The sequence below is a fragment of the Calypte anna genome, chromosome 3, assembly GCF_003957555.1.
Source record: "Calypte anna isolate BGI_N300 chromosome 3, bCalAnn1_v1.p, whole genome shotgun sequence".
NCBI lineage: Eukaryota > Metazoa > Chordata > Aves > Apodiformes > Trochilidae > Calypte > Calypte anna.
This window is the reverse complement of record NC_044246.1, coordinates 73702988-73717938: the sequence shown is the minus strand read 5'-3', so window position 1 is coordinate 73717938 and position 14951 is coordinate 73702988. Positions and strand designations below refer to the sequence as shown.

The 14951-nt window shown below is 35.7% G+C and overlaps 1 protein-coding gene across 1 annotated transcript in view; it reads left to right on the top strand.

Annotated features, from left to right (window-relative positions):
* The window catches only part of GRIK2 (glutamate ionotropic receptor kainate type subunit 2), a 355719-nt gene extending 341644 nt beyond the window's left edge, over nucleotides 1-14075 (top strand). The window contains exon 16 of the mRNA XM_030447048.1: nucleotides 13636-14075. Within this exon, the coding sequence (XP_030302908.1) occupies nucleotides 13636-13800 (165 nt within the window). The 3' untranslated portion in view covers nucleotides 13801-14075. The remainder of the gene's footprint in view (nucleotides 1-13635) is intronic.
* The last annotated feature ends 876 nt before the right edge of the window (nucleotides 14076-14951 follow it).

Genomic DNA, 14951 nt, shown 5'->3' with positions numbered 1-14951 from the left:
TTGGAAGTTGCATCAGGAAGCTAACAAGTTTCTGAAAGGACCTTTTTCTCTAAGACTTATGGTTTTGTGGTTTTATTTTTTGGGTTTGGGTTGTTTTTACTTGCTTCTTTCTAAGTTGTTTTGCTTGTGATGGATGGAGATAGCAATGACTAGAGGTATCTGATGTTTTAATAGTACTGGTACCAGAAAATTGTCACCATACCATCAAGTCCTGAGATACTTTTAAAAGCTAGGAGTGAATGTGAAGCAGCTGAAAGAGCCAGGTCATGGCCAGGTCTTTCCCTTCGTTTTCCTCCTTGTTGCCAAGCTCTTACCATCCTTCCCCTCCCCACTACACCCACATACCCTGATGTCAGGAAACCAGTAAAATTTCAGCAGAACTTCACTTATGGAAGAAAACTAAAAGAAAAATTATGCCAGCATCCCTACATGGTCTACCTCAGCATCTCCTCACCCACTCTTCTCCCAGCATCCACAGAACTTCAGTCGTCTTCTCTGCCCTCCAAATGCAACAGATCCTCTTTTCCTAGGAGAGGGAGTAGCAGCAGGCAAAGGAGAGATAAGCAGTGCTGTCATCTGTCTCCAGTCTCTACATCCTCTCTGCTGGGATGAGTAAACCCTGCAAATAACACTGCCTTGGCTATGGCACAGGGAGAAGGGAGGCACCTATTTTGGTAGCATTTATAGTTTCATCCCTTTGAAATCAGAGTATCATTCTGGCATTTGCACCATGCTTGGCTACATTTGGAGACAGGGAGGATCAAGATGATATTAACAACCAGTGAAACAAAAGAAATCAGGTAACTTTAGATTCTGAATATATGGGATGTCCTGAAATATAAGTGGCATATTAATATGTATGTTTGCTTTTTAATGTGTACAAAATATGAGAAGATACACTTCTAGTGGGGAGGCAATGCAGATTTAAAATGTATAATCTAGACATGTTTTTTTAGCATTTTTTTATGTCACCCCACTCCTGGAGTGCACATATAAACAGAGACATTGGCTGGTGTGAACCTAGCTGGAGGAGTGAAATCTTGAAAGAATTTGAGCTCAGAAAAGCATCCAACAAAACGTTGTTATTTGCTAAAAAGCTGTTGCATCTTGTAACCAAAGTGCTTGAGAACATCCATATTCCTGATGTGCTCAGAATCCACAGGTAACACGTGACACTAGCTGTAGTCTTTCTGTGAAACAGATGTCAATAAGCAGAATAGCACACATGTATTCATCCCAGCACAACATTTTCCAGACACAGAGACATTCCTCTCTTATTGACACCTTTCAAAAGTAAAGATAAGCCTGGATGTTATCACAGTAAGACCGTCACTCACTGAAACTTACTATGGATGGTTTGTTTGAAAAATGAGTGCCCTTATTACCCAAATGTTTTCTAGAAGGTCTGTGAAAAGAATCTATAGATTCTATTCTGTTGTCATTTATAGCCATTCAAAGCTCATGGCAGAATAGCAGATACACATTTTATTAATTCTGAACTGTAAAAAACTTCAAAAAATGTGAAATGAGACATGTCAGTGTACTTGAGCTGTTTTCTAGAAGAGATCTGTTCATAGACTTCCAATAATACAGCATTGTATATGAGTTATAGCACACTGAAACAACACCAACAAAATATTTCTGGAGTTATACAATGAAACCATAACCTAAACATCAGTTAAATAAACTCTCTGGAATAGTTATTTGATTATAATTGATTATAAAAGCAATAAATATATTGATACAGGTTTATATTTTACATTTGTCTTCTCAAGGAAGACAAATAAATAAATAAAAAAAGACAAAAAACTGAAAAAAGACAAAAAAACAATTGAACTTTCCATAGTAAACAACCAGTGTGGATAGTTTATCTCACAAGGTAAAATGCATGAACAATTAGCAGGACTGGAGAAGAAGCAGACATCAGTAGCTGTGAATATACATGAGTGTCACATACAAAACTGTGCTCTGTTTACAGGTTCCATTGAACAAGAACTTCTGATTGCTGAGTTTTGACCTGTGTATGAGCCTAACTGTGCCTTTGCAGATGGTGGAAGCTTAGCTGGCTGACTCTTGCACTCACAAAAAAATTGTTGGCAAAAATTTCAACCACCTTCTGCAAATTGCAAACCCATGTTTTGGTTTTATTAATAAGAGGATGACAGGAATATATGGCACAAAAATTAATGTAGGGTTACAGAGCTGAAGAGATTTTAGGTTATGGTAGAATTCAATCTTAAACATATTAGAAAGTATTTTGGTTTTGCTACAATTGACAAAAATTCCGATTTGCTATCTACCTCAAACACACAAATGAGTAAAGCGGTAACATGGGGTATATTTTGAGGGAAATAAATCCTCTAGTCCTATCTAGTATGTAGTATCACTGGTGAATGTTTTTTCAGAGGGAGTATTGGGAATGACAAAGCATTTTCTCTGTCTATGGAAGAACTTTGACCTTCCAGTTGACACACTGGGAAGGGGTAAGAGGAGATGGCAGACTGCAGACTGTCCTGACTGCATTCCTCTTGAGTAGCCACAAGATGGTGCCTTCTAATTTCTCAGAGGGAAATTTAATTGTTCCTTTTTAATAGAATTTATGTCATAATGCTCACCAATTTTTTAATTGCAGCCTTTCTAAAAAATGTTAAAGGCTTATATTATTTCCTGTTGTTTATAGTACAAACAGCTAATTATGTCATCTGGTTGGAAGCATGTTACGAAGCAGACCTTTTTTATCTAGCCAATCTTGACAATAAATGCTCAGTCATTTGCATTTTATAATTGCTTTTGCTGGTGAATGACCTGCTCCCTGATTTTTACAGGCACTCAGAGAGCAGTGAATAAGCAATGTTAGAAGCAGAAGCCATTTAAAACAATTACTATGTCTTTTTTTATTGATGTGCTTCAATGTGTGGGTTTATGCCGATTTCATACTTTCAGCTTTGTATAGCTCATATTATCATAAGTGCCAGGGAAAACATTCACCTTGAAGACCATTAATATTTAGCATAATGCATTGGTGTTTCTCAATTTGAGAATTTATTGACCTTTGCTTTTTTGTTTGTTAGTGGGGGTTTTTTTGTTGTTTGTTTGTTTGGTTTTTTGCTGTGGGGGAGTTTTGTTTTTCCTCTTTTTTTTTTTTTTTCTTCTTTAAGTGTTTCCTGAGATTATTTCAGTTTTGTAACCACCTTCGTACAGTGATTAGTTATTACCATAAATGTCAGCTGTGTGGCAGAAAACACATGTACACTGCTAAAAAATTCAGGATGAAATTCACAGTGTTGCCAAAGGCAGTGTCTAGAGCATATAGAATATTTCTTGTTGTCACCCTTGCAAACAGTTGTCCTTATACCAGTCCTGGTTATGGTTTCTTTGGAGACAGTTCTCTTGAGAAGTTACAGAATCACCAAATACCAGGTTGGAAGGGATCTCAAGGATCATGTTTTTTGTCACTTTTTTGTCAAAAGCAAGGTCTAGACAATGTGGCCCAGCACCCAGTCCAGCTGAATCTTAAATGTGTCCAAAGTTGGGGATTCCACCATTACCCTAGGGAGATTACTCCAATGGCTGATAGTTCTAATTGTGAAAAATTTTCCTCTGTGTCCAATCAAAATCTGCCCAGGAGTAACAGGTACACATGATCCCTCACCTTTCCATATGACTTCTTGCAAAAAAAGGAGTCTCCATCTTTTTTTTCGGCAGCCCTTCAAATACTGGGACATGGTGATGAGGTCTCTCCTGAGCCTTCTTTTCTCAGGGTTGAACAAATGCAATTCTCTCAGCCTTTCCTCATATGACAGACTTCACACTCCTTTGGTCATCATTGCCTTGAAACCTGCTTTTCTTAATGTAGTGAACCCACACCTTTCCTAAGAGGCAAGGAGGGACCAATGACTGGTGGGCTGAAAAAGATGCTGCGCTGTAGCCATATACATTTGAGACATTATCCTGGTTGTGTTTCTCTCAAAATACAGTTTAACTGGTCTTGTTTACATGAAGTTAGCCTAAACATTAACAGGAATTTATTGGCCAGGGTCCTCCTACAATGTGTTTGCACCAGGACAGATTTAATTCATTGTGCCTTAGAATGCTCCTTTTAAGAACTAAGGTGAGTAAAGTGCATACATGGGACTTCCCCTAATGGAATGGTCTTACAGAAAAAAGTTAATCAGTACTGAAATAATGTGGATTCTTCATTATTAGCAGATTATGTAGGAAGTCACTATATCTTCTTTGTTTCACTCATTATTTTAACAGCAGTGCAAAATTTAGCAGTGCAAAAATTACCAGATTAACTTCATAAGAAAAATGACAATATTCTTAATATTCCTTCTTATTTTATCAGAATATTTTGTGGTTTGTTAATTTTTTTCCCCAAAATTTTACTAAATTAGTTTTCATTAAAATAATTTAAATTGCTTTCTCAAAAAATGCAATTATTTCAGAGCTGTTGGAGTTCAAAGGATATTACTGATAGTTTAAAATCACAATCCATTAATATTTGGAACAGTAATTGATAATAGTTTTGGAATGACTCCAAAGTAAATCCCAGCCTAGTGATGTTTTCTTTCCTTTCCAGGGGCAAGTGAGTTCAAAAGATTTTATTGTTAAAAAGCCTGGTCCTCAGGCTACAATAAGCAAAAGTATGAGGACAATCTTGATAAATCAAAGTAAAAGCTTTGGGATTTATATCCCAAGTAACCTTTATACAACATACAGTCAGTGATGTAGCCTGTACTGTCATGTCACATTTTGTAATGGAATAACCTCAGAATTTTTAATGTTGGCTGGGAATCACAGTAGCAGCTGTGACAGCTCATAAAAGGAAATGTTTTTTCCAACTTGAGTATATTGCATTCTGCAGATACACAGTTGAAAAATTGGGAACTTCTATCATCCTGTACTCCCTTGAGCACTGTATGTGGATGTATAGACTTTTATTGCTAATTTTTATGTCTGTTAATGAATAGTTTGCTTGAGTTTGAGGTATTAATTATAATTAAATGCCCTGTTGGAAACCACCTAACTATATATTAAAGGTTACTTTCTTATGGAAGAAATCATTACAAAAGCAATAAAATGAAGCAACAACCCCCTGAAAACCAAACCAAACCATCAAATTAAACTCACACATACCTGAACTTTTAAGAAAAAAAAAAAATAAATGAAAGGACAAAAATTGGAAAAGTGGGAAAATCTAACTGACTGTAACATATTAAAAATAATTTGAAAACAATAACACTTTAGAAGCAAAATCTCTAGTTTTTATTGCAGCTCTATGAGTACCTATTTGGTAATAGATTTTATTTCTTAGGTATTTTTAATTTCTTCATAGAATTATGAAGTGGTTTGGGTTGGAAGGACCTTAATGATCACTTGGTTCCAACCCCAATTCTTAATTCATATAGTTAAAAAAAAAAATCACAGAAATATAGAAATGTGTGTAAAACTGTCCATTGTACAAATACAAATGTAGGAATATGATTTCACAACGCTCATTGTTGCTTCACAGATCTTCACTTGGAAATCAGGGCTTAAATTACACGTCTGGGTTATGTAATATTTTATGTTGACAAGAATTTAAAGTTGTATGATTTTTTTTTTAAACCCCTACATGTAATCTATTTTATAACAAGTATAGTTTACTCTCACTTATCAGCAGAGAGAAGAAACATTGAGACAATATAATTACAGGGTCTTCTGAAAAAAAAAAAAAAAATTCTTCATTCTCAAGGAAGAGAAAATGTCATCTTACAAAGTTTCATGTATTTCTAATATTTTTTTCATTATCTTTCCCTAAATATACTTTAAAATGTTTTGTATACAAGTATTTTAATATGTATGCATTAATCTTTCACTTTTTAATTAATCAGATGTACTGTGGCTAAGTGTAGTACTAAACACAATTTAGTTCATGTAATTTGGATTAGTTAGACTTTTGTATGAGCCAGCAAAGTAACAGCAAGCACTTCCAGCTGCCTTTTAGATTGATAAAAAATTCTAGACTGCCAGATGCAACCATGTAATTACAGAGTAAACTGATGCTAACCATTCTGATACCATGTAGTGCAATATGACTTTAATAGTGAGTGTTTCCAAAACAGTAGAAACCATTGGCATTAAATGAATACTAATAGTCTCTCTCTGTTCAATATGATGTGAGGCCATGCTAAATTTTTTATTAAGTTTCTACTATCATACTGAAGTATAAAACTAGTATAAATTTTTACAATTAATAATATGCAGTGGAGTGTAGCTCAGCAAACTTTAGAATAAGGTGTTTAGATACAGATAAACTCAGGTTAAAAAGGCTGTATTTATTTTCTAAAATATCTCTAAATAATGGACTATTTACTTTCAAATTAATCTATCTGGTGCTATATAATTTTAATCCGGATACACTAATACTCCAAAAGTTAATTTGCAAATCACCATCACTTCCTTCCATTCCTGACGATCAACAAATCTGACTCTCTTAGGCAAATGGAGAATGAATTTAGATCTAAGATCTAAAAAACAAAGATCAAAAATGATTTAACAAGTAAATGATCTTCCACATCCAGTGGCTGAGAGTGGAAGATCTCAGATGACTGATTGCAGTGCAGCCTCTGCTGCAAGCAGAGCAATACCCTGGCACACCAGTGATCACAGCATACAGAACCACTAAAATGTTCCCTTGCATATCATTCTAAATCAGATAGGCACCACCATATAGTTTTTATTTATTTGCTGAGAAGCAGCTACAGGGCTGAAGTAGTATGAATTGCTGTTGGCACTTATTAAACACCTGGCAGTTGTTTGTAGCCATTATACAGGGACATTGGACTGCAGTAACACATTCTGAAAGAGCTGGACTGGTGTGGCAAACTTCACACCAGTAGAAACTATTGCCACTGACTGAAACACAAGTGACAAGTAGTCTTTATCACCACTGATCAAATTTGAAAACCCAGAATCAGGTTTAAGAACCTAGAAAAATCTGAGATTCTAAGTCTACTTCATGAGACATGGAACTGAATAATAGGGGTAGATGATCTCTTCTGAGTGCTTCCCTTTACTTGTTGGACATAGCACCTATGTCCCTGGGATTAAGCTGCCATCACACCCTTATTTCAGCCAGGTACTGGAAGCAGAAAATGTCTGCACCATCCTGGTCTGACAAGAGAGTAGGACTGTGTATCATCTGCCTGCTGATGACACCACAGCCCAAATTATTTCATTATTTCCTCAGTGGCCTCATATACATGTTGAAAGGAGAGATGACAGGATGAAACCTTGTGGAATCCTGCATGAGAGAGAGCCCTCGGGGCTGATGAGCAATTGCCCTATGCCATCCTCTGGGATTTCTCTGAGAGGAAAGAGTGGAACCACACAAGTGCAATCCCATCTGCCCCAGCCTAGGTCCACAGGTGAGTCAGCAAAACATTGTGCTCAGTGGGATGCTGGCAGAGCTGAACAAAGCCACCTTTGGAAAAGCTCCCCTCACTGATAGGAGTTCCCAATCAGCCCCAGGAATCAGTGTATCTGTCAGGCTGCAAAGGCTGGAAACAAGTTTTAATAGTTTCAGAAGACTTTTAATGGTCTTAGAGTTCCTTTACCAGAAGTCTCCATCATCCACCAGAGTGCATTTCATTTCATCAGGAAATGTATTTTTGAATTTCAGCATGGCTCAGTGTTTTTTGGTTTGATTTTCTTTTTTTGGTTACACAAATTGATACTTATTTAAGGCAAGCTGGAATCTTAAGTCTGACAGGGAGACACTAACAGCCTGTGCTATAAGTGGCCTGCAGTGAGGTCCTGTATGTTATCTACATTCACCACATAATTCTAAAACTCAGTGAGGACTTCAGCCCACGGAAGACAATTTCAGTGTTGTTTTGTTACAGAAAGGGACAGTCCCATCAGATGCTTCTTTCACATCTCCAAAAAATAGCTAGAAAAGTCTTCAAAGCAATCAGGATTCAATTCAGTTACAGGGTGAAGCATTTCATGCTTCAGCAAGGTGTCTAGAGCAACTCTACTGTTCTTGACTTTGGAGATGATGAAAGGGAGGCTTAATTTATGGATTAAAATTTTTATTTTGTTTCATATTATTGTCCTTATCTGAGTAGGAGATGAAATCTCTCATACCTTTTGGACTGCAAATAAATACCTCAAATGACTGCTTATTCTACTTGTACCAAAAAGCAATAATTGCTAAGTCTGAAATTGAGAACATATTGGTGATAAGTTCAGGTTATTGATGTGAACTTAGTCTGCAGTGCACTTTTGCATTTTACTTTACTTTACAATTCATATGCTATGAATTGAAAAGGTACATTAGAAAAGTTTGCGGCAAAATAGTTTTCATGTAACCAAATTATGCATAAATAGATATATATACATATATATATATATGCACATCTATATGTGTACAGCCTGCAAGCAACCATTATGTATAAGACTAGGTTGATAACTAAGCAACCTAAAAATCTGATCTTTACAAGAATACGTTTTTGCTTGGTTGGTTTGTTTTGTTTTTTAATGGCAATGCTGCAATGCTTCAACTACAATGAAATGTTATTTCTCTTCATCTGAGGTTATTTTCCTTTTGTGTCTTTGTGATCCTAAGTCAACATTTTCTAGGATTCATGTTTCTGTCTAGGGTATTTAAAATTGATAGGTTTTCCATATACACATTAAAAATCCCTGGAGGAGTGGCATATGGAAACAGAAACTGATTAGAAGGGAGGGTCAAGGTGGGGCTGTGCATTCATTCTCAGCTAACTTCAAGATGAAAACTGGTTTGATTGATACATCCTACTCGTTGCTTGAACACTGATCCAAACAAGAGAATGCAGGATTACTGCTGCTGCTACTACTTTAAGAAAACTAAACAAGGCTTTGAATAATACCTTACACACAAGACAGGATGTAATGGACTTCTGAGTATATATTATAGGATTTTATTGAATGTTGGCAGCCAGCTTTATATTAACTGTACCAAACAGAAAAAAAAATAAATTCTAAAATTCTAGACTGCAATGGAAAAAAAATTGCAATAGATGTTACTCACTTAGATCAGAATATTGGGTGGTGAGGACATGCCATTCCTGTCTTCTTAATGCTCTTTTTTAGGCTGCTAAAAGCAAAATCTATCATGATAGTCTCATAAGTCTGTGTCTAAAAAATGCTAATATGATTTCTAATTACCCTTCTAAATTCCTATAAATCAATATGAAGAAAACAGTTTAAATATTGTCTACCTTACATATTAATACATACATACAAAAAAAGTTTGGTTTTTTTTCTCAAGCAGCAAAGCCATGCACAAGCTCACTAAATAGATTGTAAGCAGTGGTAACATTTCACAAAATTATTATATTGATTCTACACGACTTATGAGATGTCAAGTGCAACAAAGAATGAAAGAAGTATCAGTTACTTCTTTATTCTTCTTATTATTAAGGAGATGAGCTTTTACAAAACTGCTTTGTGTTGAAAGGTTAAAACCTACATTTTCAGTTAAAATTTTATTTTGTGCACTCGAACTCCCCAGTTAGAATTCCAGCTCTTTTTTAAGCTGTTTTTGGTGATTGCAACAAAACAGTTGCTCTGCATTATTTAGAAAACTGTGTGCCTTCCTTCAACTCTTCTACTATTTGATTATATCCAAGATGACTTGGAGGCAGCACTTGCTTTCTGGTAACACTTAAAAAGACAATTATTTTGTCTTTTTGTCAATTTTTCAATGATTACAATGATTTTGTAAGCACTGGTGAAAAATCAATAGCTGATGTTCTAATAACATGCCTGCAGTGTGAAAGGTAAGTCAGGGGCAAAAGGCTATTTTATTTGAACTAAGTGGAGAGTCTTGTAATATATACAAAAAGTGCTCAATTTAATGATGGATAGTAATTTTGAAATATAGCCTATACAGAATATAGCCTATACAGTACACAGATTGGGAATGAAATCAGACAAAAGTATTTTCCATTTTCAATAATATAAAGTAATAATTTGTAAATTTTTTTAACATTATTTGGCAATATCTGGAAAAAGTCTTCTTTGTATTTCCAGGTTAGGATCCAGGTAGTGGATTTTTTTAAAATAAGTGACTATTTTAGTTTGTGAAATGTAATATTTCTGTTATTTGGTGCTCAGTTTCCAAAGCAATGATACTGTCTTGTAAATTATACTCTCTACCCTTTTCAGACATCTGATATTTAAAAATATATAAATCATACTTTAAAGACAATATATGCAGCTAATTTCCTATTAACATAAAACATATAAAAGAATGTGAAAGCATAGAATGAAAAAAAATTCTAGATAAAACAATTTTTTTTAAATTATGTTTACTGTCAGTCTTGTCAACATTTCTCATTTAATGTGTTTTCAGATCCAGGTAAAGTTATCAGATATAATATATTGGCAGGTTTTTTGAAATCTAATTTTCAGGAAGATTCAAAACATTGGCATTAAGTGCATGTATCTTCTTACCTTTTGGCTATTGATTATAGTGCTGTTTCTATGATATTACCTAAAAATGTATACCCTTTTTGCAGATCTTTGCAAAAGCTTTTGGTGGATTGATGCATCTTGAAAAGGATTCACTGTTGTGTTTTGGCACTCTTGTTAGATGTCTTGGCCAAGAAACAGACCAAAACAGAACAAAAACTAAGACCAAACGAGGGACACAAACTTTAAAGTGTTAAGTGCTAGTGCCCCTTTTTTAAATTTAGAAGGGTTTTTTTCCTCAGAATGTTTCAGTTAGGTGTTTGATTCCAGAGGTGAGAGCCCTATAATGGCTGGAGATGGTGCAACACTGAGGATGCAGCATTACTTCTTAATGGATTCCCCATGAATCTTCTGAGTTATGTGCTAGGTTCCCCACATAGTGAAAATGCCAAGATTTGCAAGCCTTAGCAATTTAGCCTGTGGCCCATTGGGGAATATTAAATTAAATCTTGTCCTTTCAAAAGATTTCAGGTCTAATTTCAGATTCATAGTCAAAACTGTGGTTCTAATGTTAAGCAAAAGCACTTTCTTGAAAAAAAGACAAAGCCTGAGAGAACTGGCTATTTTCTCTCAAAACACGTCTGGATAAGGAGGTGCAGTTTCCTTTTTCCCACACAATGCTAAGCAAAGATATTAATGAACTGACATACCACAGCTCAGACCATTCAATTGGAAATTTAAGTCACCGCGTTTCCACACAATGAAATCTTGAGTTCTGCCTTGGATGTCAATCCAGTGGACAGGATCATTTTTAAAAGGGATTGCTAATGAGTTTCCATTGCACAAGTCATGCTATATAGCCAGCCAGAAATGACTATTTTTTTCTTGAATTTTATCCTCTGAAGGACTTGTGCTTGACTCTGCATCAGAGAGATGATACCTCTCTCCTTTGGGTTCTCAATTTAAACTTTTCATAGGTGTAAGTGGCTAAACCCTTTCTGTCATTAATTGAGTAGGCATCATTCCTTGTTTCAGTCATCAGGAGAAGGCAATGTTTGAAAAGAAACATATCACAGTGAGAATAGCATTACCATTTCCTTCCCACCTTCCTGTTCCCTTATTCATGCAAAGGATTAGAGAACAGGGCATTTGTTCAGGATTTAAGGGATTTAGGTTCAGTTCTAACCTATGACTGAGACAACTCATGTCTGCACTCTTTTGCGCTAAACAGAATTTTACACCAAAATATTGAAGTCATCACAAACTACCAGCCAAGCATTTCCTCTGCCACCGTGTGCTCTAATCTGTAACCTACAGAACCATCATCCAGCCCATGCTCTTCCTCTCTCCTTTCCTCTTGCTCTGCCTCTGTCAGCTGCTTCTGTGCAAAGTCAAATGGGATCAGTAGGTGGAAACTGCGAACAAGTCATAACCCTTTGCTGAGACACTGAAGCTCAAATCTCCTGCAAAAGACACTTGAGTTGACACCCTCTGATGTGTCTCACATTCTAATGCTCCAGCTGATGGGTGGCTGCACAGAAGGAGCTTGTTTTCTGTCACATGTCCTTCTTTAAGCACAGCCACTTCTATTGAGAAACATATTTGATTAGGTCCTTTCAGAATAAACCTCCTGAATTGATAAACCTAGGCATGAAGAACTTGAGTATGAATTCTGATGGGATTCAGGTATAATCCAAGCACCAATGTATTTAGTAGAATTTCTACTGACTATGGCCAGATGACAAACCTATAAACTTTAATGTGGAAAAATACATGCTTTGCTTTCAGAGTGGCTTTGGCCCTGGAGGTTGGAAGCTGAATGCAGATTTTGATAAACACAGTTTCAATTTAGGCTCCAAAAGAACTAATTTGGGTGAGGTGCTTAAATATTTTCTAGATCTAATCTCCAAACTCCTCTTGCGTATGAATAATGGCAATGTAATTGCTTTTAAATAAAGCAAGGTTCTTGATTTAGGAAAAAAATTAGACAATTATATATTAATGGATGATTTATCACTAAAAACATAAAACCAAACAATGATCAAGAGATATTTACAGTTGTTGGGTTTTTTTTTTTGGGGGGGGGGTTGTTTGCTTTTTGTTTGTTTGGGGTTTTTTTGTATTTTTGTTCTTGTTTGTTTGTTTGTTTGGCTTGGTGGTTTTTTTTCTCTTTCCAGATCATCTCCCTGGACTGCAGATTTGTTATTAAGAAAGCAAAATGTAAAGGGCTAGATTTAACCTTAAATTAGCTTTGGGTGACAATGATTGCCATAGGCCTATCATAACATCTCAGTCTCTGGGATGTGTTATTCAGTTAATCCATTTCTCTGTCAGCTGGAAAACATTTAAGCTAAAGTATAGAGTAAGAGGGGCTAATTCACAGACCCCAAAGCTGAGGCTCCTCCTCCTTACTTCTATATTTTTTCCAAACTCCAGTTGTCATACTGAGGAGATGCTAATAGATCAGCACACTACCAGCACTTGAGAATTCAGTCAGACTGAAGGAATAAGGGAGGTTTTATTTACTTTTCAAATTTCTTGCAGTGCACAATGGGAAAAAAGCCCAAACATCTCTCTTTATGATAATATACTCTTCCATGAAACTGGATATTCTTTGCAAATATATAATCCAGAAAATATAGTGGAAGAAGTGTTTAAATACAAGAGATATTAGAAATAATAGAGTAAATAGTCTTTTTCAGACAGCATTTTAACAGTATTTAAACATTTGTTTAGGTAATTTTCCTACACTAAGGCTTGTTATTTTGTTGAGGAACAGCTATTTTAAAATTATGTGTAACTGAAATACTTTGAAATACGGACAAGGAGATATTACTGAATACAGTACATTCAGGTACTATCCTCTAAGGCTAAACTATGTTAACAGAACATCTGTTTGAAATATTTTTATGCATCATTTGCATCCATGGTCAGTAACTGCCAGCTAAATAATTGTAGAGACAAGGTGATTTTTCTTTCACTAAGTCATCACAGCTTGATAAGTCATTTTAATTATTATGTGATACATATTTAAAAGACAGGAATTCGTTATGAGCTCCAGGCTGAGACAAAACAAATTTCAGGACTGACAAGTCTGTGCCAATATAGTGAATCAATTTCTAGACATTGCAGCTAGACATTTCTTACAAATGTTTTTTTTTTATCTTCTTCTTCCTTTATTTCCCTCTTCAGAGGTCCTTCTGTAGTGCGATGGTAGAGGAGCTAAGGATGTCTCTGAAGTGTCAGCGTCGATTAAAACACAAGCCACAGGCCCCTGTTATTGTGAAAACAGAAGAAGTTATCAACATGCACACATTTAACGACAGAAGGTTGCCGGGTAAAGAAACCATGGCATAGAGCTGGGAAGCCAAATACCCCAAGCACAAACTGTCGTCTTTTTTTCCAATCAACCTTGCGAGAATGTTTCCTGTGGAAATATGCAACATGTGCAAAATAAAATGAGTTACCTCATGCCGCTGTGTCTATGAACTCGAGACTCTGTGATCTCAGCAGTTGCAATGGCCAGACTCGAATCACAAGCATCATGGATCAATAAGTTATGCGGGGTTACACTGTTTGTCCTGGGTTTCCGCCATTCTGAGTGAATGAATGTGCCGTGTGAGTTTTGTGGCTGGTTTCAAATGCAGTCTCAGTGAGAAATTACAGGTTCCTTTTGAAGTTCAACGGTTGCCAGGAGACGGAAGATAAATGTCCGAGATGATACTAACCACAGAAGGAGTCTAGTAATAGTAATATCTCAGAACTGTAGTGGAATGAGAAACCATATGTTCTTCTGAACTTCCGAGCGTAGAAGAGTTAGTAACTGCTGGTAGACTTGACACTACCATCTGGACAGGGGATATGAGCTTCCTGAATGGGAGAAATGTTAAAGTGAAGAAGAATGAATCCCATGAACAGAAGGATAAATGAGGTTGCTCACCTGCTCTTTGGACTATCTGTGTCAATGAACTAAGTAAATAAATAATTTTTTAAAAATCGGTAACTTAAATTTACCTGGGCTAGAACTTTGATTTACAAAAACAACAAGAAAATTCCATAATTTTGACCCAATTTTTAGATGAATGAAAGTTTCCTTACTACAAAGGAATGTATCTTAAAATTTTAGATATAAGCAATTACATTTTTTTTTAGTTGTGAAAAGAGGGAGGGGGGAGGGAAGCAGTGTATTTCACATGTAGATGGCTTGCATTTTAGCCTGAATGGGTTTTGAAACCCTTGTTCCTGCTACTAATTGAACTCAATGGAGCCTGTGCAATTCTCGCTAATAGTGGAAGTGGGATGGGTCATCTAAAAGAAATGAACGTGGAGAACTTTGAGGAGGACTGCATTTTTCAATACAGTCACAGTACTAAATGAAAAAAAAAATTCTTGAGCAGTTTTTTTTTTCTTTCAAAAAAAAAAATGTTCAGGTTTATTAGTGGAAATGCAAGATTTCTATGAAAATAGTTTTTGTATGGAAATTTTTGTAATACTTTTTATCAACAAAA